The 27659-nt window shown below is 39.4% G+C and overlaps 1 protein-coding gene across 4 annotated transcripts in view; it reads left to right on the top strand.

Moving 5' to 3' along the window:
• The window catches only part of Dnah5 (dynein axonemal heavy chain 5), a 282316-nt gene that overhangs the window by 174114 nt on the left and 80543 nt on the right, over positions 1 to 27659 (top strand). For all 4 annotated transcript variants that reach the window (XM_048814008.1, XM_048814007.1, XM_048814009.1 and 1 more), the window contains 11 exons: positions 4 to 98; positions 847 to 989; positions 2427 to 2561; positions 11593 to 11715; positions 11891 to 12104; positions 13917 to 14140; positions 16157 to 16355; positions 18097 to 18269; positions 22426 to 22556; positions 25954 to 26107; positions 26803 to 27070. In XM_048814008.1, the coding sequence (XP_048669965.1) occupies positions 4 to 98; positions 847 to 989; positions 2427 to 2561; positions 11593 to 11715; positions 11891 to 12104; positions 13917 to 14140; positions 16157 to 16355; positions 18097 to 18269; positions 22426 to 22556; positions 25954 to 26107; positions 26803 to 27070 (1859 nt within the window). The remainder of the gene's footprint in view (positions 1 to 3; positions 99 to 846; positions 990 to 2426; positions 2562 to 11592; positions 11716 to 11890; positions 12105 to 13916; positions 14141 to 16156; positions 16356 to 18096; positions 18270 to 22425; positions 22557 to 25953; positions 26108 to 26802; positions 27071 to 27659) is intronic.

Genomic DNA, 27659 nt, shown 5'->3' with positions numbered 1-27659 from the left:
CAGGCTGGAGCTCTGGCTGCGCGCCCGGCCGCCCGCGCTGCCGCTGCCGCCCGAGGGCCCCGGCGACGGCATGTTCGACTACTACGTGGCGCCGGATGGTGAGCTCCAGCTTATCAAGAGCAGCTTGCCAAATATTTTAAAAGCAGGAATGAAACCCTCCGCAGTAAAGTTAAGATGGAAAGGTTCATGTGCAAAGAAGGCGCATTATTGTTTCTCTTAAAAAAGGTTTGCTTAGTGTTCTAAATGCACATTTCCGCGCTGAACTTTTAATAAGGAAAATTGCAAAGATCTCCCAAGCAGATCCATTTCAACCATTCGCTCAGCATAATCAGCAATTTATGTCAAAATCACAAAGGCTGAAGAATGTTTCTAACTCAGTATGGGTGTTCATATTTATATATGTTTTAAGATTATTTACACATGCGTATATGTATAGATGAAGGACATATTTTTATACAATTATGTCTTTTATATGTATGTATATACATAGCATCCTAGGATCTTTTGCCTAATAAAAGCTAGTGAGATCTGACATTTTAAGATGATTAATGATTTCAGGCACATGCACTCTCTGATTTGAATTTCTACATACTGTTTTCTTGAAAACCTATATATTTTGTAAAAGAGGATTTTAAGATAGTTGCTAACATTACCACTTTGGTATATAGTTCCATGGGAGTTTTGACTAAGCTAACTATTACTTGTATGATATCTCTGATCTTAATGATCTTTATCTTATGGGGAGTATTTAGAAGATGTCCTCATGAGAGTTCAAGGGTGTCTGCTAATTTCAGGTAGGAGTTAAATTACTATTAGAAAAATGTGACCATTCTCTGTTCACCTCAGGTACCTGGATGCACTGGAACACACGTACCCAGGAATATGTGTATCCGTCTGATACTACCCCAGAGTATGGCTCCATCCTGGTGCCAAATGTTGACAACGTGAGGACTGACTTTCTAATTAAAACCATTGCTAAACAGGGCAAGGTATGGCTTTTCAACTTTTGTTTAAAAAAATAGTCCTAGTTCATAATTATTTTTCATCAAAATAGCATATTTTTTAAAAGGTCCCTTGAAAACTTAAAGCATCCTTCATTTACTTTTTCTTTTTGGTTCCTCAGGACTGAACTCAGGGGCACTCAACCACTGAGCCACATCCCTGCCCTATTTTGTATTTTATTTAGGGACAGGGTCTCACTGAATTGCTTAGCACCTTGCCATTGCTGAGGCTGGCTTTGAACTCGAGATCCTCTCCCAACCGCTGGGATTACAGGCATGCATTACCACTCCTGGCCTGAATTTACTTTTAGAATGGTTTCTTGTAGGGGTTCTGTGTTTGGGATTGGGGTCCTGATGACTTCATGGCCGTGGCATGCTTTGTGCCAGGAAAGTTTCTGTGCAAAGGCATAGGAATGCCCTCCATGCTAGAGTCTTATCAGCTTGGACCTTAATCTTAGGCACATAACTCCTGGGAATAAAGGAACTTGCTTGCTTGGTAACTACAATGTTTCACCAAGCTCTGGTGCTCCTGGAATTGCCTGCCTAACAGTAACTTCAGACAATGGACCTTCTTGAGAACTTCACAAAGCTCCTGACATTGCATATTGTAACTGTGAAATGTAACTGCAGAATAAGTAATCTTCCTGAGACTCTAAACAACAATGTGGTTATGGTACTAATGACCTAATGTAAGCAATTGGCATAAATAAACTTGGACAAAGGGCCACTCTGCCACCTTCCCTGCCTCTGCACCTTGTCTCTCTGTCTCTTTTTTTATTATTATTTCTTTACAGTTTCTTTACTGTTTAGAATAAATGAAAATATTGTGTAAATGAGTGAACACCTTTTATTATTTCCCAGGACAATATTAGAGTTAAATAGTCCTAGTTCATAATCATTTCTCATGTATTAGTTGAGAGAAAGTGAATTTCGACTTATTTTTTTTTTCCAAAGAGAAATCCTTCCTTTTTGATTGTTGACCTTGGGGTTGCTGTAACAAAACAGCAAGGCCTGGGCGTCTTAGACAACAACAGTTTTTCTCACTTTTCTGGAGACTGGAAGTGTGGGATCAAGGTGTTGGCAGGATTGGTTTCTCAGAGACCTCTCTCCTTGGCTTGCAGATGGCACTTTCTCTGTGTATTCCCATGACTTTCTGTGTGCATGTGTCCACTGCTTTATGTGTCCACATGGCCTCTTCTTGTGAGGACACTCATTGGATTGGAGTAGGCCACTCTAACATCCTCATTTTGCCATGTCATCTGAGACACCTCTTGAGAGTCTCTATCTCCAGATATGGTCATATTCTGGGACATAGGAGATGAAGGCTTCTACATGTGAATTTTGAGGATCGGGGCGGGGACTCGATTTAACCCATAATCATCCTTTTATTTCCTTTCACTTCTTTCTCAACTCCTTTTGTTTTAGGCTGTACTATTAATTGGTGAACAAGGAACAGCCAAGACTGTCATAATCAAAGGATTTATGTCAAAATATGATCCTGAAAGTCATATGATCAAGAGTCTGAACTTTTCTTCTGCCACCACTCCACTGATGTTCCAGGTACTGGCTCTCTTGTATTACATCTGTAATGAGTTTTGGAGGCTCAGATCTGCTCTTCTGCCTGTGCTCACTGAACCTCATCTGAATTTTCATCGGCATATATATCCCCTATATATGTCTTCCATCATCTCTATCATTCAGTGCAATAAAACTATTCTCTAGCTAGATTGTAATATCTAATCTTACATTGTGGAGAAATAGAGTTTATATAATTTGCCATAGTCCTCAATACTGTTTATAATACCAATGTAGAAAAGCCTGTGAAAATGAAAAATCCCCAAACGAAGAATATGCCATTTATTCTTCCCACATAAACCTACTTCCTCTCTCTAGAATCTGCTTTTCTAGGTTTATTACTATTTTTCTAGCCTTTAGATTCATAGACATCTTTGATGAATCTTTCTTGAATCCAAGGCTGTAAGTTTACCTGAAGAAATGCTTTATACAGTTCTTCATTTTTCTTCATGTTCGCTGTTCACCTCTACAAAATCTAATTCTCCATAATCCACCCCAGGGCATCAGCATGGAGGAATCCTGAGTTGTTTTGGTTCAAGTCTAATTCTCTTCCATTCTCCCAAACTCTGTTTCCTAAATTGATACTTTTGTTTTGTTATTACCTGACTTAACATCCTACCATGGTTTCCATAGTCAATTCCAACAAGGTATTTTAGAATTTTAGCAGATGAAATGTTATCCATCATATTGTATATCATATATCATATCATATCATATCATAGGAGTGACAGAAACTGCTAGGACTGACCTGGGTTTGCATTGTCTGACTTTTTTTTTTTTTTTAAATTTTTATCCTGGTCTAAAATTATATAAGATTTTATTGAAACTAGGGAGGAAGTTCTGAAAGTCAGCTTCTGCTTTAATCATTTGCAAACTATCACACATATTTTTGTAAGAATATTAATATGTTATCACAAAGACAGGCTTCACAAATTACACATAGAAAGGGAATATTTAGGGGAATCCAAACTTAAAGAACCTTGCTTTTGATGAACTTTGTTGTTCTTTAGTTACTGCAATGAAAATATCAGAGCAATGAAAATTGTTAAGGGCATGGCTAAATCATGACTTTCCATCACTTAATTCAATTGGTGACAGCAGAGTGCCAATACACTGAGACCATTGATTAAATTTCTAAATTAGACTGTCAACTTCATCATACTCTTCTGCTGGAGATGGGAGTTTCCAGTACTGGCTAGCCTTCTATCAAATGAATACCATTTATACAGAGTCTCAGTGGGAAGGTCTGTTTGAAAGGTCAACCCTGAGTTATAGACTTGGCAGTGGTATTGTTGTGTTTGGGGAGCAGCACATTAAATTATCCTAGGCTGGCAAGGTGCTACCGAGTACATATTTTATTGATACTGCTTTACATTTAAAGAACTTTTGTTAGCTTTACTTTAGGACAATACTCTGTTTAAAGGCTATAATTATAACCTTATTTAAGGATGAAGTTTTAAAAAATCAAAATGTGATCTTTTTCATCATGTAATGTAATTATCTAGCTATTAACACTTCTGAGACTGTAGTAAATCTTTAAGCCTACAAAATAAATTTGATAGCAACTATCCAGAGTTAGTGCAGACCTCAGGGGTTAAGGGCATAGACTCTTCCAAGACTGCTCTACTGCAGACACCAGCCACAAGCTCAGGGGCTCCCAGGCCACCCAGACTTCTGCCCAAGTATCTACTTGTTTGGTTGTCCCATGACACCTTCAGTGTTGATAATTTACTAGCATGACTTACAGAACTTAGGAAAGCACTATTCTTACAGTTTTTTTTTTGTTGTTAAATATAAAGACTAAATATCAATAGAGCCAAAGGAAAAGGTTTATAAGGCAAAGTTTAAGAAGGTCTCAAATGCAAGCCTTCCTTGTCCTCAGGATGCATTACCTTCTGGGCACATCATGTATATCATCAACCATGAAAGAAGTTCACTAGAACTTCCTTGTCCTGAGTTTTTATTGGGGTCTCATTACGGGGGCATGCTTGATTGAATAACTGGCCCCATGATTGAGTTCAAATTTCAAGTCCCCTTCCCTCCCAGTTCAATTGACACGTGGCTTAAAATCCCAACCTTGTAATCCCATGGTTGGTCTGTCCAGCTCAAAATTTGAGGGCTTACATAGTTTTTTCACTGTGTGAGGAGTTTGTTTGAAGAACAAAGATATTCCTATTATTCAGCAAATTCCAAGGTTCTCTCCAAGGTTTGAAGATTCTTTCCCAGGAGCCAGAACAGCTGAAGTCTTTACCATCGGATGAGGCCTACTCACTGTGTTTTTGTGCCAACTCTGGTGTTACCACTATAAAGTAGGGAAGATTCGTGGTCTGTGTCCCTGAGGTATTAGTTTCTTAGAAATTGCCACGTTATCCAGAGAACCTCTTTATTATTTGGCATACAAGTTAATAAACCATACAGTAAATTTCTAGGTGTGATTAGAGGGATAGTAAAGCAGGCTTTGCAAACAGAATCCATCTCATTAGGTTCCTTAGCACCTCAACCATGAAGACCCTGTCCCTCCGGTCCTGGGTGTTTGGTGGAGTAGGAGCACCACTCTTTCTTTTCCTGCTCAGAATCATCTCATCTGCTGTGCAGTGCCTGAGCCCATTCTGACTGCTGAGCTTCAAGCTCTCTATTAAGCGAGACTCATTAGTTTTAGAAAGCTTTCAATTAGCCAAACTGCTGTAATTAACTTTCTCTCTATAATTTTCAGTCATTCATACTAAACAGGGCTGATGGAGTAGAGAATTTGTCTCTGTCTCCCACTTATCTGGAGCTCAACCAGATGGAAGTTGTAGATGAGAAAACAGATACTGCGGTCCCTCCTCGGTCACCATGGCAGCTATCCAAGCAAGGACCCCTGTGAGTCACTTGCAAGGTTGTTTTCACTCCGTTTTTACCACAGTGTCGTTTTCACATCTATTTTCCATGGGAGAGCTGTGTGTGCCTCTTTGTTCAATTTACTTCTACTGTCTCAGATGAATAATAGCATTCTCTGTCATTATTAAAAGTGTCTTGTTAGGACAGAAAACAAAACAAGAAAAACCAAAATACAAAACAAAGAAAAACAACAAACTATAGTCACCCTGAATTCCCTTTTGCCTAAGATAATTTATTTTTATTTTTAATTTTTTTAAAGAGAGAGATGACTCTTTTTTTTTTTTGCAAAACTAATATTGTTTTAATTATTTGTTTTCTATTTTTGAAAGTAAGTCGTAGGTACCTTTAGAAATTTAAACAACACAGAAAAGTAAAATAATGAAAGTGAAAGTTACTCAAGAGAATTTCTGAGAAGATTGATTTCTTCTGAAAACTAACCTAACATCTTGAATACAACAACCAGCTTACAAATGGTTGCATAGCCATGCATTTTGAGTTTTTAAAAATGAGACTCATAGAGCCTGGAAGAAAATTCCAGGTTTTTTTTTTTCCTGGAATTAGAACCATTCTTTCAAAGGATATTTTATGCAAAATATTAATCTATAAGCAGGTAACCATGGATTGGCTTTGGTGAAACTGGTGCTGGGCTCCTAAAGCCCCTTTCAATATCTTTGCTTCCTGCAGGGGTCCCTGTGGTTATAGGAATCCTTTTGGCTCTTCAGAGCACAATTTGAAGACTAGATTGCAGAGGAGAATCCTAACAGATAATATGTGAAAGTATTTTTTCATGGTAAAGCTCTCTTAAAACGTCAGTGTTACTGTTCCTATTAATGCACTGCGGCAGGGAGAGTCAGGTACTCTCTGAATTCAGTCACTGGCTGGTGGGGGAAACGAAGCCAAAAACCAGGTCCCCATTTGCTCTGCTGTGTTTTCCCTGGGGCCTGCTCCCAGGGGCTGTTCTCTATCCATGTTAGTCTCCAAAAGGCTGTCTTGCCACTTAATGTACTTATTTTAAGCTTCTGGCCATGCATTAAGATATTCTTATATTATTTTTTAAAGTCAGATCTTACATTTCAAAATCACTATTGAGCATTTTAAACTTTACTAATGTAAGGTGGTTTTCATTTGGTTTCAGTGAGTTACAATAAAGCCGGAAGTTATTATTTAGGTAGTAGATTCTTAAATAAAGAGCAGAATCTCCCCATTTTTATCCTTTAGCTAATAGTACATACATGGAAACCTAAAATTAAGTATGCTTTACATTTCACTTTAATTGTATATAATATTTATGAAAAATGACTTAGGTCCTTGTATATAGAGTTTCACATAGCAATAATAAAATGCCTTTATTTTTTTTGTAATGTATCAAGCTTACCAAGACCTTTCTCATATATCATTTCTGTATAATGCTCTGTTGTATGTACCTGTACATGTCTGTATGATTTACATAGCTTTATATACACTGTTACTTCTGGGCTCTGATTCAGAAATATCATGAAACATGAAATCATGAAGCTAATAAGAGGGAGAAGCAGTTTAACCTTTTGATTTCCCAACTTTAGACCCAGGCAGAGCTGCTAGGAAAGGCCACCAGGTTGTGCAGGTGTTGTGCTGTGCCCTGCTTGGAGACAGTGTGTGAGTGGTGAGTCCAGGAGCCTGGGCAGAGCACAGTCTCTTCAACTGTGAGAGGCTCTGCCCACACCCCTCACAGGGTCGTGCTTTCCCCAGTGTCTGGTTAGGGGAATAGACTCATGTGCAAGCTTAACTGATGGGCCATGTGCCTCATCTTCTGAGGACCATAAAGCCCAGAGGATAATGGTATTTATTTCTTTAGAGGATCATAGAAATGAGGTCAGTGAAAGAGCTGGCAATTGTTTTATGGGAGTTTTATGAATTTTTAAGAATTATAAAGACTGAATAGTCTATTAAGAAATTAATTCAGAAAACTGAATTGGTTCTAGGTTTTGAACTCCTAGCTTTGAGCAAAAGATGGGAACTTTCCTCACTTCCATTCGTAAAGCTACTTGGCTTTTTAACTGCCTAGCTTTTACTTCTTAAAATACCACCATCCCAGTTGGCGGTGGTGTTGGTACCCCATGTATGTGGAGACAGACAAGGAGAGCAGAACCTCGTTTAGTCTCTAGATTGCATGAGGTGATGCTGTGCTGGCCATGATTCTTCAGGTTCATGGAAGCGTAGATTGACCATAGTCCAGTCTTCTGTTATAAATTTCAATTTTTAAAATATCAAAAGCTGGGTTGAAGGAAGTGATGGGGAAGTACGTTCATCTACGACAATATTTCACAAAGTGTGTTTGGCTGATGCTCATCCTAAGAGGTTTTTTCTGGTTGAGAAATGGCTACTGTAGGCATGCATAGTGAGGTTCCCAGAATGAACACTGTAAACCAGCCTAGGGGGTGAGCACCATTTCATGGTGTGCATTTTATTTTTAACTGAGTAGAAATCAATTAAGACCTAGAGGGACCAGTACAAAGAGATGAGGAAGGACTCCCTAGAAACAAGACTGGAGAGGTAAGCCACTGGCATCTGGTGTTCCTTCAGAGTCAAGAATGGGAAACCCCGGGAGGGTTCCAGTGCCCTTTAGGAAGTTTATTCTGGCTGCAGAGTGGAGAACAAGTTGGCAGGGAGATGGCAGCACTCAGAACTGAGAGGAATCCGTTGCAGTGATTCCTCAAGAGGGAGGTTGGGCTGGACCAAGGTAATAGAAGAGGGAGCACAAATAGAACACAGCTGCTATTGCTTTGGGTTAGGAAGTGGAACAGATGGGACTTGTGGTTGGTTGAGTGGATGTTGTTGGAGGAGAAGCCAGGAAAGAAAGAAAAGTCTAAGAGGACTCTGGGCTCCTTGTGTTTATTTACTATGGATCAAATATTTATGACATGCACATAGTACCAGACACCTCTAGGCCCTGCGGCTGTGAGAGAGTAAGATAGAAAAATAGTAATCAAATAAACAAATGTACTTACTTGGTTTTGTTAACTGCATATTGGTTCATACTGCCAAAACAATGCATCAAAGAGACTGGGAAGAATGTGGGTAGTAGAATACTATAAAGGTCCTCGGTAATTATTTAGATGGATTGTATTAATCTGTGTCATTATAATGAAATACCTGAGACAATGAAATTATTATTATTATTATTATTATTATTATTATTATTATTATTATTATTTTAAACTAGTGGTTCTGGAGGTGCCAGTACAAGATTGGGTGGCCCCATGCTTTGGGTTTTGGGTTATAGTATGTGAGGAAACAGACTACTTATATCATGACTTAGCAAGTAGATAGAGACTGAGAAACCGAGGTCCCCAAATTCCCTCCAAGGGCCCAGTGACTATGGCATATGGGCCTCCCACTAGGCTCCACCCCTTAAGCTTCCACAGCATGTCCCCACAGTGTCACTGTGAGCCAAGCATTTGACATATGGAACATTGGGAAATACTACCCATTTTCAAATCATAACAATGATTTATTTGGGGAGGCAGAAAATTCTAGATAACATTATAAGTTGCATGATATAGATATCTTGTCTAACTTAGCAAGACATATCTATAGTTGGTAATAGGGATGCCAATTTTAAGAGGCTTTCTGTGAGAAAGACACATAATTGAAAAAAGTTTGGACACAAGGAGATACTTTGAAAACCAACATCAACATCATAACTTTGAAAACCAACATCAACATCATACTAGAAAGAATTTAGCAATGTTACATGTGGAATGTTTGGACTGGACACCTGGGCTGTTGGTGCCAACCTGAGCTGAGCAACCTGGAGGTGCAGATGTGGTGGGTAAGAGGAGTTCACATTTGGAGGTGCTGATTTTTGTCATTCTATGGGACAGCCAAGTTTGGAAGTCCATTTGGAGCTACCAGTCCAACCATACGATATTCTGAACACCTCCATTAGAACACGTAATCATGTGTTTCAGGCCTTCAAGAGGTCTCACCAGACCTCAGAGTTCATTAGGTAATCACAGAATGGACAACAATTCCCAAAACAGAAAGAAGCTGCAACTTCTAGTCTCACAAGCTACTCCACTTTTCTCTTGCTTTTATTTTTGTTAGCTTTTCTCTCTCTCTTTTAATTTTTTAATTTTTTATTTTTTAGTTGTAGTTGGACACAATACCTTTATTTTATTTATTTATTATTAAGTGGTGCTCAGGACTGAACCCAGGGCCTTGCACGTGCTAGGCAAGTGCTCTACTGCTGAGCCAAAACCCCAGCCCCATTGTTAGGTTTTCTCTTTATATACAAAGAGATATCCTCTGTGTGTGTGTGTGTGTGTGTGTGTGTATACATCTTACTAGTCATTTCCTGTCATTTCAAAGGAATTAGGATCATAATAAAGGGGAAGAAAGTATGCCAGTATGAGGGTATTACTCTGTATTTTCCTAATTATTGCACCTGTGGCTTTTTAGCTCACAGCGGGCACCCACAAGACAAAATCTTCACATGCCAGAGAGTTCTCATTAATAGACATGGAAATGCCTGGAAGGCTCTGGTTTGCCATAGGAGGTTGTCAGGAGATTATTAATTGCCTTATGCATTTAAATTCATTGAAAAACAGAGCTAAATTTAGCTGAGTACATTAAACAGTGTGTTTCTATGTCAGGGGAATATGAAATTCTTTTTGCTATTGTGCTATTTCATGGGAGATTTGTTTTGTAATTGAATGAGTTGTGATATATTTACATATCTTTCTATTAAAAATGATGAAAAATGTTCACAGCTCTTGCTATTATTCATTAAAATAATGGTGGAAGCTTACAATTTGCTATTACTGTGAAGATTCCCAAAGATAGATATAGAGGGATTTGCTTATATCTTGGTGAATTTTGTGGTCGTATCTTGTTACAAGTCATTTTTAACTGGTTTATTCTTTATCATGAAATAAAACTTTTGGATAGGAGTGGAAAAATTCACTTCATCTCAATATACCACTGCTTCCTCCTCTATTTCTATATCATCTCTAACCTGATTTAAAACCATGCGTGAGGGCTGCGGTTGTGGCTCAGTGATAGAGCACTTGCCTAGCATGTTGAGGCACTGGGTTCGATCCTCAGCACACACACATAAATAAATAAAATAAAGGCCCATTGACAATTAAAAAATATTTAAAAGAACATTAAAAATGCATGAGTAGATTTCACAGTGGTAAGAATGACATAAGGATTTTAAGATTTTGAGCTTCTAGAGTCTGAGAACTTTGATGTCCTTTCTGTTCTCTTTTCTGTGCTGGACTCTGATTACTCAGTTAATATATTCTGATTGATTTCCAAACTACGTTGTAGTACCATGGAAGTGAAAATATAAAAGTCTGAGGTCCTTCTCCTACAAACTAGTTACCCCTTCACATGTCCCTTTCAATCAGTTTTAATTCTTTCCCACATTGCTTCTTACAGAGCACAGAGCACTCTCCTTCCTTATCATAGATTAGCAAGGAGAGGGCTTTGTGCTCCATGTTGGGTTGGGGCGTGAGAAGTGATACAATGTCATTGCCTCTGCCCCAGAGCAGTGGATCTGTGTCATTTCTGGCTACATGGAGAAGCCAATTGGTTCCTTCTCAGTGAAGAGAGCAGGCTTCTGGCCATGATAGGCTGTGCAGTTCTGTTCAACAGTATCTCTGATCATGGGGAAACTTTTTGCAGGATTGTGGCCTTCGAGTAATGGGGGTTACATGTCATTAACATAGGTATAGTAAGAGAAAAATAAATCCTTATAAATGGAAAGAAGACGGTTGGGGTTGTAGCTCAGTGGTAGTGAACTTGCCCCACATGTGTGAGAGACCCTGGGTTCTCTTCTCAGCACTGCATATAAATAAATAAAATAAAGATCTATTGACAAATAAAAAAATAAATAAATGGATAGAAGAATCTCATCTCATTCAAAATTTATATTGATTAGTATTTACTTACTCTTTAAACCAGGTTTCCAAAGGTTGTGAACATTATGCCAAATAATTTAGATACTTTAAGACTTGTTTGACAATATTAACGGGGAAATTTTGACTTTTTCTAAGTAATTTCTGACATTTCAAAGGTTTTCAGGTTTTGGTAATTGGCCATGTCTCAGGGAGACTCTCACAGATGCTTCTGCTGGCTTTCTTGTTGACAGAGGACCATAGAGAGCTATGTGGACAAACGCATGGGTACCACGTATGGCCCTCCTGCGGGAAAGAAGATGACTATTTTCATCGATGATGTGAATATGCCAATAATCAATGAGTGGGGAGATCAGGTATATGGATCCTATTGTGCATTTTGTTTCTTTAATTCAGCACTATTCTTTATTCTTGGATGAGTAAGTGTTTTTCTTCCTTTTCAACATGCAATTCCTGAGTTCCAGTAAACTCTGTCCTTTGGAAAAAGTCAAGGAGCTGAGACATTTTAATATTGAAAGTTGTCTCTTTTAGGTTACTAATGAGATAGTACGTCAGCTAATGGAACAAAATGGATTTTATAACTTAGAGAAGCCTGGGGAATTTATCAGTATTGCAGACGTCCAGTTCTTGGCAGCCATGATCCATCCTGGGGGTGGACGCAATGATATACCCCAGAGACTCAAGAGGCAGTTCTCCATATTCAACTGCACGCTGCCCTCGGAGGCGTCCATGGACAAGATCTTTGGTAAAATGAGTGTCATTGGGTCCTGGGGAGGGAGGATTATGTTTCTATAAGAAAATATGCACCCAGGGAGGTGGCACTGGGTGAATCCTTGCTATAGAGCCCAACCACTTTCCGGTCATGTTTTGTTTTTTCACATTTGTTATAGATATGTTTAAAAGTCAAGGAGCTGGGATATTTTAATATTGAAAGTTGTCTTTTTTTAGGCTACTAATGAGAAAGTATGACAGCTAATGGAACAAAGTGGATTCTATAACTTAGAGAAGCCTTATAGATATGTACTGAACTGGATGCCTCAGGAGATCTTTTCTATTTGGTTTATTTATTTTTTATTTTTAACTTAACTGTTGCCAGCTTCTTAAGCAAGGAGTGAAACATTAAAAGAACATGGAGATGAGATGGTTTCCTTCTGAAAGGTCTGGCTGTTGTAATTCCATATTAACTGTACTTGTAGCTGATACTTTAACCAATCCAGTTTGCCAAAATAAATAATGATACACAGAGCAATAAGAGCCCTAGTCTGATCATCAGAGAAAATGGCAGAGTTATAATCAATTATTACTTAAATATGTAGTGCTTCAGAGATAATTTAATTGAGGAACCACTAGCCCAATACATATCCAAACACATTTAACTGAGTAATGAAAACATATTTGTGACTGATTTTGGAATTATTCTTTACAGAAAAAGGGTGTAAAGATCTAAACACCTCCCCATTAGGTATTAATTTACGATTTCTGAAACTGCTGTTGAGAAAAAACTCATTAAGATCATCCTAATTAATTTCTGGCAGAGTGAAATGTCATGTTAGCACCCCAGGCTATAGACTGTGGCAGTGTGCTGCCTTCATTCACAGCAGTGAGCAAGGTTTGGAAACCAAATGATATCTGAATTATCTGAATTTGGGAAAAGTAGAGTAGATTAGGAAGTATGACTGCTATCACTTTTAGTTATTCTTTATTGCCTGGAAAATTTTCACATAAAGTCAGTTGATACATTTTATAATGCAAGGGAACAATAGGATGGAGATGTCTTAGAGGACTTATGGAGATGTTTTTATAAATCTTTTTTTAAAAAATTAATTAATTATTTTTTATTTTTTTATTAGTTACACATGACAGTACAATGATCTTGACAATTCATACATTAGAATCAAATGGGGTATAATTTCTCATTTTTCTGATTGTACAGGTTGCAGAATCACATTGGTCATGCAGTCACCTATATACATACAGCCATAATAATGTCTATTTTATTCTGCTGCCCTTCCTATCCCCCCTTCCCCTCCCCTCCCCTCCCATCACATCTCTCTACCCAATCTATTGTGACACACCTCTTTTTTTTTCTCCTCACAACATCATACATGTATTCTGTATAACGATGAGGGTCTCTTTCCATCTTCCTATTTATCATTGTCACTTATTTAATAATGTTGAATTAGCACAGCCAGAGGTTTCAGCAGTCCGTCTGCCTGCCTGCCTTCTCTCCTCCTTCCTTCTGTGCTGGTGATCAAGCTCAGGGTCCTGTATTTGCTTTGCAAATGCTCTACCCCTGAGCTACATCCCCAGCCCCTCAGCAGTATTTATTGATCAACTCTTCAGTATTTTGAATGCTGACTGACTTAAACCTGTATTTGTGTGTGTGTGTGTGTGTGTGTATTTTAAAAAGCAACAGATCAACAATTAACATCTTCTTTAATATACAGGCATCTATTAAAGTGCATCATGATATTTGTGCAAAACTACATTATAGTGTTTTTCATTTTAATTGGGTTTCTTTAAATGATCTGTCAAAACATTATGATTTCCCTTTCAGGAGTCATTGGGGTAGGCCACTACTGCACCCAGAGGGGTTTCTCAGAGGAAGTGAGAGATTCAGTGATGAAACTGGTGCCCCTGACACGTCGACTGTGGCAAATGACCAAGGTTAAAATGCTCCCCACTCCAGCCAAATTCCATTATGTGTTTAACCTCCGAGATCTTTCTAGGATCTGGCAAGGAATGCTCAACACTACTTCAGAGGTCATTAGAGAACCAGCTGTAAGTGACACTGAAGAAAGGAAAGCAGATAACACTGCTATTTATCATACATCCTAAATATGTTTATTAATTTAATTTGTATGAAAATATTTTGGATCATTTAGCATGCATATTCATTTCTTCACTGTTTTTCAACTAACATGAATAAGGAAAAAGGTAAATATGTCAGAAAACTTCAGTTAAAAGTTCCAACTAATTAGGTTTGTGTTTATGGAAATAGTATACACGATTGTTTTCTGGTGATTGAAATAAAAGAAACAATTGAATTTTTTCCCATCCTAAGTCTTTTTTTTTAAACTACATAATGGAAATAATCATTATTGATTTTACCCTATAACAGTCTTCATATTTTAAGCTTGACATTTTAACTTTAAAAAGTAATTATCCTTATAAATAAACATTCAGAGTGAAAAGAAACCATTTTGTTGTTAATCACCCATGAGCTTTCCTCCTTGTAATAGATGTACTAAAAGAACTGTGCATGTTGGTAAAATTGAAAATAGGCAGCAGAGTTGAAAATTCATTTAATACAAAAATGAGTGTATGTACATGCACTTGAATCTGACGGTTCCCAGTGCTATAGGGCTTTCCTTCAAACTAAGAGCGCTACGTAAAAATCCTGTGTGCTTTTTCCCCAAAGTGAGGCTCTGTCCACAGGCAAAGGCAGGGTTGGACTCTCTTCCAGCCTTTCTGGAGCCAAGGAAGTAAATTAAGTAAGTGGGATTTAGGGGACTCCCCTCCATAAATACAGAGTCGAATTATCGAAAATACTATCATTAAGCACTCTGTGTTGACTGTTAAAAAAAACTCTCAATTCTGTCCCAGATGCTTGCAAATAGGTAATCACACTTGCTAACTCTTGAAGACTAGATATTTTTTGGGAAAACTCATAATCCTTTCAACAAGAGAATTGAGAGTCAGTTTAGCAACAGTGAACATGTTGATTTTTTTTCCCCCATAGTTATAGACAAGTTAATGGAGTTGTGGAATGCAGTTCCACAAGGACTGCTGTATCTGATAACCATTTTTGGTGCTTATTTTCAGTCAGCTAAAACAATTTCAGCAATTGGTATTGTGAACTTTTGTCTTAACTGCATCACTGAATATAATTTAATAGACTTTGTTCTGCTAACCAAATAGCATTTTATCATTATTGATAAAACCTTCTAATCTGCAAAATGTTACCAAGGTAAATAATATCCACTAGCCTTTTTTTTTTGGTACCTGGAATTGAACTCAGGGGCATTCAACCACTGAGCCACATCCCCAGCCCTATTTTGTATTTTATTTAGAGACAGGGTCTTACTGAGTTGCTTGGTGCCTTGCCATTGCTGAGGCTGGCTTTGAACTTGAGATCCTCCTATCTCAGCCTCCTTGGCCACTGGGATCACAGTATGTTCCACCATGCCTGGCTCTACTAGTCTTTTAAATCAAATAATGAGCATACACAAATATTTGTTATTTTTCGCTAGGGATGGAAAACTTGTACAACTAATTTCTTCAACTTTCAATTAACTTTTGGGCCCTGGATTATCTGTATTAGGTGATTCCTTTGTTCAGATAACCCAGATTTTCTGCAACAAATTTTCTTCACTTGTGTTAACTAAATGTGCCATTGTAATAGGTCAGTTGTACACAAGAAAATTGTTCATAAATTGTATTTTATACTGTATTTTGGCCACATGAATGAAGGTATCTTATCCCAAAGACTAATTTATCATAAACTTAAGCCCTCTTCATTGTGTATCAGTTTGTTGGTTGATCAGAGTGATTTGTAATACTTTTGTATAGGGATGTTTTCTTTTTAACTTAGAGACTACAAAAGTATAAACTCTGCTTTCCATTTATCATACCTGAATGAGAGTAATTTGAAGTGAAATAGTCATATCTTAACCCTAACTTTTTAAAGTGTTGCATCTTAAATCAAGAAAAGATTTCGCTCTGCATTGTATCTCAACTTGAATTCCCTGGTATGGCCTGGTAGGGACATGACACGTCTTGATCATGCCTCAACAGGAGCTGTTCAAGCTGTGGAAGCACGAATGTAAACGTGTGATAGCGGATCGTTTCACCGTGTCTGATGATGTGACCTGGTTTGATAAGACTTTAGCAAGTTTGGTAGAGGAGGAGTTTGGCGAAGAGGAAAAACTCTTGGTGGATTATGGAATCGATGCTTATTTTGTGGATTTCTTAAGGGATGCACCGGAAGCTACAGGTAAACTGTTGAAGCAGAGTTTGAAAATCCTCCCAAAGGTTTCTTTAGATCTTTAGGGAGATCTAAAGACAGAAGGTTCCATTTAGAGAGGTTAATTTTCTGCCTGGCACATTATGGAAACAAGCCAGGGGCCTAGTAGGTCAATATAGAGTGAATGGATAAATGCATAATTTTGGAGTTCAAAGATGAACTATTTATGCTCTTTCTCTTGAATATTAAGGTACAGAGGGAAGGCAAGATAGGGTGGAAGAAAGTGCCCAGCACTAGTAGGAGTCTGTCTGAGGGAGATTCAAGGATGATTAAACACATTGTAACCAGGCATTTCTGAACCTCAAACCTTGTTTTCCTCATTTATAAAAATAGGGATATAAATATGGGGCTCTTGGACATCGTGGGGAACAACATACATTATCTGTAGAGTAGTGTGAGCATCTTTGGCCCATAGGTACTGTCAAATGAAAGGTAGCAAAAATGAAGATAATTATTTACTCAAGCCATCTGAATGTTGAAACTAAAAAGGAAAATCTCAAATTACGTGAGAAAGCATTGAGTGTAGTTGGAAAGAGACAGTGATGTGAAGGGAAGCTTTTGAGCCTATGGTTCCATGAAAAGAGGAGACAGAGTACATTTCTCATGAAAAGAGGCTGTGCTCCGATTGGTTTGCTTCAGAAATAACCAGGCTCATGAAGAATATTATTCTTTCATTAAATAACCTCTTCTAATACTGAGGATAGATTTTACGTTAATGTGCATATTTAAAAAGGCATGTTCAAAAAGCTGCTGTTTATGCCTTCTAAACGATGGGAAACCATGGGGCAGTCCCTGTATGCGTGACCTGTCAAAAGTTTTCAAGGGATAATTGCAGAAGGTTCATTGCTGGGCTATGCAGTTGGAAAGAAGTGAATACATTTTATTTTAAATCAGGTTATTCACATAAAAATCCTGTAAGGGGATTTTACTAGACAGTTAACATTTATTTTGTATTTATTGTATTTATTTGTTTGAGTTACCTGATTTTCTCTATTTCAGACAGGTAAATAATTAGATTATGGTTTTCAAGGAGCAAGAGCAACTGCTGTGTCTTTGGGGTGGGGTGGGGTCCAGAGGCAAACAAAACCTTTTGTGACTTCAGAGCACTTCATTTCTCAAAGCTTTCTGATTATTTATGTGAGAATTGTCACTATTGAAATTTGGCTATTTGTAGCTCAGCCTTTTCTCTCATACCCTAAAATGCCCTTCTATCTTTACCATTAAATTTACCATTAACTGAAATTTCTAAATCATACAAATTCCCCGAGAAAATGCCATGACCTTTTCCTTTTTATTCTTATTTTAAAAATTATGTATTTCTTGACCTCCCTTGAGATTTTGATGTTAAGTCCCTACTTTTTTCACTTTCATTTTAATCATTAAGCTCGTATCTCTGAAAGGATCTTTGAAATGCAATGTTTAATTGTGATTTCAAATTAAATTCAACGAGTACATTATTTCAAAGTGACTCTTTCTAGACAAGAAAGAATTAGGACTGCCAATGACTGTAGAAGTCCTAATGCTTCCCCTATTGTTTTTTATCCTAAAAATGCATAATATGGCATTTTGCTGAAAATTAATATTATTCAGTATTATTAATATTAATAATTTTCATATTATTTAGGGCTATGAGTATATTAATAAAGGTTGAGGGAAGTAGTGAAGTCCAGCAATTTCACGAAACTTCATTGAATTTTCTTCCCCACCAAAGGTGAAACATCTGAGGAGCCTGATGCCGAAATGCCCAAAGTGTATGAGCCAATTGAATGTTTTCATCAACTGAAAGAGCGTTTGAATCTGTTCCTGCAGCTCCATAATGAGAGTGTCCGTGGCGCTGGCATGGACCTGGTGTTCTTTGCAGATGCGATGGTGCACTTGGTCAAGGTACGGTGGCCTTGCCCAGTAGCACCTCCCGGGGGTGACACATACTTGGCTTTGTTCCAGAATTTCCCCACTTTCCATTTTGGTCTCCTAGGAGACTACTCAGCTTCGAAGTAAACTCAGGGCTCTATTCCAATTTAACTTCTAAACTGAGTGCAACATGTCACACCTCATAGGCTTAAAATAAGAGCATGTGTATTTCCAGTGTATGATGTGATAATTTTATTCAGTGTTGCTACACAGCTGCCAGCTCAGTGTTTTCACCAGGTAGAATGAACGTGGTTGACATCCGAGTTCAGAGTAAAGGCAAAGTCTGCTTATTTGCGTATCACGTGAAGATTATCACTATAAAGCAGTGCATAAACCTTGAGGACATTATGCTAAGTGAAACGAGCCAGACACAAAGGGCAAATACTGTAGCATTCTGTTCCTATTAGGTACCCAGAATATTCAAAAACAGAGGAAGGATGGATGTTGCCAAGGGCTGGGTGGAGAGGGGAGTTGGGAGTGTTAAGTGGGGCATAGAGTTTCAGTTTTGCAAGATTCAAAGATCCCTGGAGATGGATGGTATTGCTAGTTGTGTACCCTTATGACTGTGCCTGTCTTTATTAAACTACACTTAAAATGGTTGTGGTGGTAAATTATATGTGCATTTTGCCACAATTAAAAGTAATAATTTAAAAGCATGCAAATACAGTTGACTTTGAGCTGATGAAAATTCCTTCAGAATGAAATTCCCCCAGGAAAGTACAGTTTCCATTCTACTTTGTCATTTGGATCATTATGGTATCTACTTTTAGAATAATGGATCCTCAAAGGTTAGAAGAACAATATGGTATTTTACTCAGAAACTTATGTGATTTAATTTATCTGTGGTGTAAGATAATGCTGTTTAAAACTCTGTGGATATTCTCACTTTGTTGACATCCATTACTCTTTCAGACTAAATCCTTTCAGTTTGAAGCTGTCTTCTGTTGCTTAGGTTTAACCATGAGGAACAAGCTCATAAATACAAGTTGTCCCTTCTAATAATTACCAGACCTTAGATATATGGAGAGGAGTTTAGAGCTTGTCTAGTGAAAGGAGATTGCCCCACAGCTTCTTTTCTCTGAAGAGGCAAGGGAAACCTTTCTATTAGTGCCTCTGGAGTAAGTCTGGGGAGAGGAGGAAGAGGGGGATGAATCTCTCCAGCAAGAAGTCCTTAGCTTGGTGACACTGAATTCTCAGAATCAGAGACATCCAATTGTGCTGCATGACTAGCCCTGTGCTCTTCCAAAGCAATATATCACTGTTTGAAATTAGAACTGAATTTACAGTAGGTTAAGAGTTAAGTTTTTCAGGAAGAACACTCATCTGTCATGTAATAATTAAAGGAAGGGGGAAAAAAAAGAAAAATGTCTTTTCCTAAATGGGTAATACCAAAGGCGACTTTATAGCCAAGTATCTGTTGGAGACAGTTGGGTTGGCCTGGGACTTCACATCCCCTGGAGCTACAGAGGAGGTTATTTATGTTAGTTTTGTGCTTGAGCGAGTTCACCAGAGCCAACTCTGCCCATGGTTTGCAGCACAGATCAATGATGAGCCCCTCTTTATCCGTCTGGTTGTGCACTAGAGGCATGATGTTACCTAGGGCCTTGAAGGTGTTTTCCCTTCTTCTCAGCCTTCAGTCGATTTGCTCTGGAATTGGCCAAAGAATCCTTGACTGGAATTTTTGAGCTCAAATTGGACATCCCAAGCTTTTGTTTTCTGTGCTCAGCACTCTTAAGCTCTGTGTCATGAGAGTATGAGCCTTGAAATATGTGACCCAGTTATAAGATGAGATAGAAGCCAAAAGACAGAACTGGAGAAAAAATCTGCAGCCAAATGGGATGTGATCCCAGTCAGTATATTTCTTAGCTCCCTTCTTCATTAGTATAATCATCTTTAAACCCAGGCTGTATCTCTGTGTTACGCATCTCTTTGCCTCTTGAGTGAAAGTTCAGACTATGGTGTTGGTGATTTTCCATGATCTACCCCTTCTACCATTCAGCCTTGTGGGTCATGCCTCTGCCTTGTGCATAATCCAGGAAAATGACCTGCTTGGAGTTAGTGCATACTGACCCAGAGCCACTCACCAGTGCAAATCCCTGGCCCCATGCTGCACTGTGCAGAGTTTATCTGTGTGTCTGCCAGCCCTGCCAGACAGTAAGCTTTGTGAGTGCAGGCGCGAAGTCAGCTCAGTTTTCCCAGGACAAGTGAATGTTGAGATGGTCACACAGGGAGCTCTTGATGAATTGTCTGGAATTTCAGGAGGTCACCAGTGTGGGCCTGAACAATACTTTGCTGCCTCATCTCCTACACTTTCCCTGCCCCCTGCTGAAGTTCCCACCCTTAGGGGAACACCTTGGGACTTTCGCTGACTCTGAAATTTTGTCTTATTCCTTCTAAGATGTCGCCTACCTGCTGCCAGCACAGTACCTTCTTTGTATGATAAACTTCTAGTCGTCTTCCAAGATCAGATCTAGTTCCAGCTGCACACCTAAGTTTTGCCTGCCCTGAGCCAGGAATGTCTCCTTGGCCCGTCTTCCTCCCACTGGCCATTCCTCTCTGTTCCTGCATTCATGCTGGTTCTACCAACAGGTCTCCTGCTATCGTGTGAAAATTTTAAATTTTTAAATACTTACTAATGGGGTTAAAAAAAAGAATTTCTCTATTTCACAATCCAAACCTTATAGGTCGAAATAGCTCTATTTGAGTGTCTCACTTGGCTGTACTTTCCTCCTAAAATATTTTAAAACAAGAGCACGAGTTTTTAAAGTCCATTTTAAGCCTTCTGTTTGTTCATGTATGTGTTCATTTGTCAGATATGTTTTGAGGGTGTACCATGTGCCTAGGAACGGGAAATTTTAATGTGGGACTTCAGCTCAGTTCCAGGTAAACATGTTGAATGACATTTCCTTAATGCCAGATAGACAAAATTCTTACAAACCCCTAATATATTCCCTCACATCACACAAAGGAAACAATTATGGTTGAAACGTGGCAATTGAGGAAGCACACAAGACTTCCTCAGAAGTGTGGCTTCTGGTAGTTCCTTACCTGCATTGTCTCCCTCTCACACATCTACCCTCTCACCCACTAGGGCTTGGAGAGAGTCACAGCAGGGATGTGCTCTGAGCTGGGGAAACAGCTGGCCTCAAGATTGTCAGCTCCCCACAGAGCAGGGAAACATGGTCTCTTTCCCCAGGATTCATGCTGAAGTGGGTGAGATAGTCCAAAACCCAAGGGTATTTCCAACAGGGATGGAGCATATTCCAGCTAGAGGGGGAAATGTTGGTAAAGGGTGTTTGACAAAACCTTGGCAGAACAGAGAGCCCCAGTGACTCTTGGAAGCTTCCCTGGCCACAGAGAAGTGACCCCTTTTCAGCCCTAACCTCATTTGTTTTGGGTATGTGACTTTCACAGCAATACCCCAGGTTCCAACTGTAGTTAGGAAAGAAAGAGGAATAATTACCACACAAGGGAAAAGGATTGCCAAGAATTCTACACCTAACGCTTTCCAGGTGGGACCTTATGGTTTAAGTAGTTCATTTATTCCTACTTTATCAAGTAGGAATAAAGCCAAGTAAATATGAACTTCCACTAGAAGGGGGACTTGGCATGGTCTGGGGCAAGTGATCATCATGGAGCAGCCTTTTGATCATTCTTTAATCACTTCTTTGTGGATATTTTAGGTTCACTGTCTTTGCCAAAAAATAGGAGGGTGTTTCTATTCTGTATACCCTATTTTAGGATTTGACTTCTCTGATTTAAATTCCTTTTTCAAATGTGGAGGATATCTTAATCATTTGCATGCTCTGCATTCTGAGGATAGATATTGGTTTGAAATGTCTGTTCTCTTCCCCATTGCAGTACCCTAGGCTGGGCAAACTGAAAGGACACCTCGAAGTCCCCATTACCTCCTTGACAACACAGAGCCCTGCCCTGTCTAATGCATCCTAAACACAGTACTGTTTCAGAAATGCCCTCATTCCTTCAACCAGCATCTCTTTCCAGTTCTGATCTTAAGATAGCTCGGTCTTCTAAAATGATATTTGGCCTTATTTTCACATTGAACAAATTGAAAAAACAGTCTGTTTACATGTTGAAAGATCTATGCCTTTTCTATTCCATATTATAGATCTCCCGAGTCATTCGTACTCCTCGGGGAAATGCCCTCCTGGTTGGGGTGGGCGGATCAGGAAAGCAGAGCCTGACAAGGTTGGCTTCATTCATTGCTGGCTATACTTCCTTCCAGATCACTCTGACAAGGTAAAAAGCTTTGAATTTAACCTAAAATGGATTTTGGAAAAAGGTTATCAGAGGCCACCTCGAGTTAAGAATGCATTTTTCTTATATATATTAAGAATCGCAACAGCTTTCCTTCTTGAACCTTGACTAAATTTCCCCTTTCAACCTTTGTCATGGTCCATGAACATTTCACATTAACAACCTACTTTTGAAACATTTCAGCCTCTCACTATAGTGAATAACTGCTTCCTTGTTTTGATGCCATATACAATATGAGTATTCTATTTTTCCTTTTGGTGCATTTCAGAGGAAACTTACCTCTCCTATGCATTAATGCAGATTTCAAGAATGTTAATACAATGGAAAATAGATAAAAATGTACATTGACTTACTCAGACCCTTCAAAGTGTCTTATTGAACACTGACTGTGTGTCTAGTACTGGCCAGGGGAGTGATGCTGTGTCAGTTAACTTTCTTAGTAGGACGAAAGAGTTATTTTGTCTCATGGTTTCAGAGGCTTCCTTCTATGGTCAGTTGGCCCTGTTGATTTTGGACCTGTGACAAGGCACAAGATCCTGATGGAGAGAGCTGGCCTTCTGGGGTGTGGAGGAGGGAAGGGTCCTAATACCCTTTCAAGGTCATGCCTCCAGGTCCTAACTTCCTCCCACTAGGCCCCACTTCCTGAAGGTTCCACCTCTCAACAGCACCACAGGTTGGAGACCAAGCCTTCCACATAGGCCTTTGGGGGACATTCCAGAACCAAATATGGCAAAGATGAAGTAGCTTGTGTCATTGTGGAGCTTACAGTGACTCAAAGGGGACAGACAACGAGCCACTCATTCAATAAGGTGTGATTCATCAGTACTGTCTGTATAAGATAGGGAAATGAGTGCAGAACAATTCTCCTTGACCCATAAAAGAGGTGCTCCTAAACTAGGGGGTGATCAAGGAGTCTTCCTGGAGGAAATGATGCTTCAATTGAAAACCTGAATATGAGTAGGAATTATTGCAGAGAAGGGGAGCAGTCAGCACATGAGCCCTGGAAGAAATTGCATATGGCTGGGTGCCCAGTGAGAGGGTACAGATGGGAAGAGAAGAGACGCAGGGTCCTTTGAAGGTCTGCTGAGGAGCTGAGACTTCCTCTGAGAGCAACAGGACACCATTGATGGGTTACCTCTAGGAGGACATGTCAGATTCGGACGTGCAGTGAGTGAATGGAAGCAACTAAACTGGAATAGCAATGAGGCTGTCTTGGGTCCGGGGCAAGGTGTGACGGTGCCATGAGTGAGTGGTGGCAGTAAGAATGCAGAGAGGGAGAACAGACCCACCGGAAGCTGGACCTTACGGACTTGGTGCATCCTGGTTTGGGGCTTGGGAAACTAGCTAGGTAGTTTCATCAAGAGAGGGGACCCCAGAGGAGTTGTCTTCAGGTATGTGTGTGTAGTGCAAGGAGAAAGCACAGCTGGTGGGTGAATAGGAAGAGATCAGCGGAGGTGATTCAGAGCAGTTAAAGAGAGTTTCAGGATTAGCCTCCTTAAGGTTGGAAACAGGAAGACAGTCTGGTAAATTTAGTTGGAATGAAGATTATTTGGGGTTAATTTATAGATGTGGGGGCAGGAAGTCTTGCTTACTGGGCATTGATGGGTAAAACATGTCATTGACCTGTCTCTTGGGGGAGTCTCATAGACACCTGCTAGGACAGAGGCTGAATCTCCAGGGTTGGAGAGTCTGTTATGCAAGCTGCCGTTGTTACAGTTTGTGTTTGGTCTGATTTAGAGGGTTCTTCTTGGAGAATAAATTTAAAGGTTGCTTGTATTAGATTCTTGTTGCTTTGACAAAATACCTCAGAAAACCCATTTAGGGGAGGAAGGGTTTATTTCATATGAATCCTTTGGTGAGCTTAGAACCCTCAGGATTCAATTTCTTCCCAAGATCCCGCCCATACAAACACTGCTGCATTGGGGACCAAGCCTTCGACACATGTGCCTTTGGGGAACATTCTAGCTCCAAACCATAACACTGCTCTTTTATTGAAGTAACAGGGCTGACAGAAATAGGCTGTGTTTACCTTTGTATGATTCTTCTAGTTTGTGGACAGAAACAGAGCCAAATAAAATACAACCTACACAGGAAAAGGATTGGACTGATTTTTGTTCCTAACATTGTTTAAAACCTTATTGTTTTCAAAGCACTTTATTATGCATGAGATAGTTTGATTTTTTAAACCACTCAGTGGGTTAAGAGGGCAATAGCCTATCTTGAAGTTGAAGTTCAGAGAGGCTGTGAATTGCCTGACCTCTCAGATGTAGCTGGAAATCGATTGCAGGACCTTGGTAGTCAATCCAGATTCCTGATGCATTGTGGCTTCAACTGCATCTTGGGGCCTCAGTAAATGTACCCTAGGGAAATGTTCACTGAGACAAGTTAGTTCCTCTGCATGTCACACAGGAATGACCCATCAACAATGAGGGAAAGGGCCAAAGTCTGCCTTGCCTTCTCACTGCCTTTCAGATAGCATCCCGCTCCTTAGGCCTTTGCACATGTGTGTGGCTGAGGCTGGAATGCAAGAGAGCCTACCATTTGGGAACCATGAGCTTATAGATTTTAAAATAGGTCAGAGTACAGAAGTTAAATATGAGCAGCTTTTAACAAGTCAGATGGCCAGTTGCTCCTGTGCTGTGGGTTGCAAGTTTATTTAATGATGGAAAGGACAAATAATAATTTACTAAGTCTCAGTCTCCAAGATTAGAATATTTTTATTTATACTTCTGGCAGTAACAGACGACCCTTTATTGAGACCTGGCTAACCTTTCTTGATTCTGACTTGTAACTAAGATTTACTTTTGATAGAAGATTTACAGTGGGATATTCTTAGCATTTCTGGCAATTTTGGTATAGATTGTTCAGAAAACTCTTTTATGTGGAATCCAAAGACGTGGAGGGTAATAATCATATCGGGGCGTCAGGAGAGATCATTTGTAATAGGGAAGCTTCTCCCCATAAAATTAAAGCTTGAATTGATTTAAGTTATGAGATGTCTTCTAAAATACCAGTTTAAGATAGGGGGCTTTCAAAATATTCTGTCATTTCCAACAACTATTTTCAAAATGTTACACGTATTCATTCAACTGACATTTCCTTGTAGTAGAAATTATATTTCTGTTTCAGATTGGCTTTTTATTTTAGTTTTTTCTTTATGTATAAAAACACTAATTATAATGTTTTATGAAATGTGGAGTTTTAAAAATCAATTAGCCAGAAACATTTGTATCCAATAGATACTATATGACGGCACAAAATCTGAACTTTTTGCCTAGCTAACTGGTATAAAGCATTATTATTACACGGATCTTTTTTTTTTTTTTTTTTTTGCCCCGAGAACAAGTTAGCTAACGACACAATGACAATATTTCTTCAGATCCTACAACACATCAAACCTGATGGAAGACCTAAAGTTTTTGTATAGAACAGCTGGTCAGCAAGGCAAAGGAATCACTTTTATTTTCACGGACAATGAGATTAAAGACGAGTCATTTTTGGAATATATGAACAATGTTTTATCATCTGGTGAGGTAGGATCTCACTTATTCTTCACACGTTTTATCTCTCCAGATTTTCTCTGCCTTAAGATCTTTCTCTATTTTCTTCCCTTGGAGTTTTGAATAAATGCTACTGGGGACTTGGTGATCAGTGTAGAAAATGGTTTTTTTCTATTGATTTTTTTTTCTTTTAAACAATACTGGGGATTGAACTTGAACCCGGGGCCTCGGCAAGCACTCTACCCTTGAGCTCCATTCCGAGCCCTTTTTATTCCATTTTGCAACAGTGTCTTGCTAAACTACCCAGGCTGGCCTTGAACCTGAAGTTCTCCTGCCTTAGCCTCCCATGGGGAAGGGATTGCAGGCATACACCATTGCAGCTCCTGTGTTTTTCAAGCATGAAGGTCCCGATGAAAACAAGGGGCTAAGCATTTAAAACATGAGTGAGTGCCCCCAGTGACAATCGAGGACACGGGGCAGAGGGGAGAAGAACGGCTGCATTTTGGTGTGTGTATTTTACCCACTTTGAGGGCTGTGGCCTTGCAGTTAATCATAGAATTGTTTGTGATTTTGAGATGCGGTAGACTTTATCTTGAAAATTTCAGTTAAGTTATAAAAGGCGAGTTGAAGACCCCCAAGTGGAGGAAAAGCATCAGCCCCTGAGGTGTGTGTTGAGGTTTGTCTGGATGTGTGTGTCCTGAAGGAAGATGCCTGTACTTCTTTTTCAGGTCTCCAACCTGTTTGCTCGTGATGAAATTGATGAAATTAATAGCGATCTGACCTTAGTCATGAAAAAAGAGCACCCCAGGCGCCCTCCTACCAATGAGAACCTGTGTGACTACTTCATGTGCCGCGTCCGAAGCAACCTTCATATAGTGCTCTGCTTCTCTCCGGTGGGGGAGAAATTCCGAAATCGAGCTTTGAAGTTCCCTGCCCTTATTTCAGGGTGCACAATTGACTGGTTCAGCCGATGGCCTAAGGACGCCTTAGTTGCTGGTTAGTGTGGTGGAAATATTCATGTCAGGGTTTCTGGTTCACGGTGTTTGTTTATTCATTTATGTTCTGTGCCGTTGGCTATCTCTGTATTGGGTTGAACTGACTCACTTCATACAGCATTTGAGAATTTTTGCTATGAGACGTTGTTCTTTTTTATTAGGTAGCTGATTTTTCCTGGAGCAGGTTTATCAGAGAATGAGACCTTCAATTTCTACCCTTTGGGTTAATTTACAGTGACTGTAGTTTTTCTTAGGGGTGTTTGCAGACTTTGCCTCCAATTGAATCCCCAGGCAGTTTTTGGGATGTCACAGGAAGACAGCAAGATGTTAATCTCACTGGTCTATTTAAGTTGGTTTGTCGGCCCCAGAGTAGTTAAAACCAAGTGTCTCTTGGACATTCCCTTCCCATTGCTGCGATGCTGTAAATCAGAGAGAAAAACATTATCCCGCAATCCTCTAATGGCTTCTGTCCTTGACAAAGGCTGTTACCAGTTCTCTGATGGGAGTCTGCCTGTTCTGTCCAATCTTCCATCCCATGGGAACGTAATGCCTCTTTTACTCTGTGAATGAAATTGGAACAGGAGAGTAGT

This window comes from Marmota marmota, unplaced genomic scaffold (assembly GCF_001458135.2).
Source record: "Marmota marmota marmota unplaced genomic scaffold, marMar, whole genome shotgun sequence".
Classification (NCBI taxonomy): Eukaryota; Metazoa; Chordata; class Mammalia; order Rodentia; family Sciuridae; genus Marmota; species Marmota marmota.
This window is presented reverse-complemented; position numbering and strand designations above follow the sequence as displayed.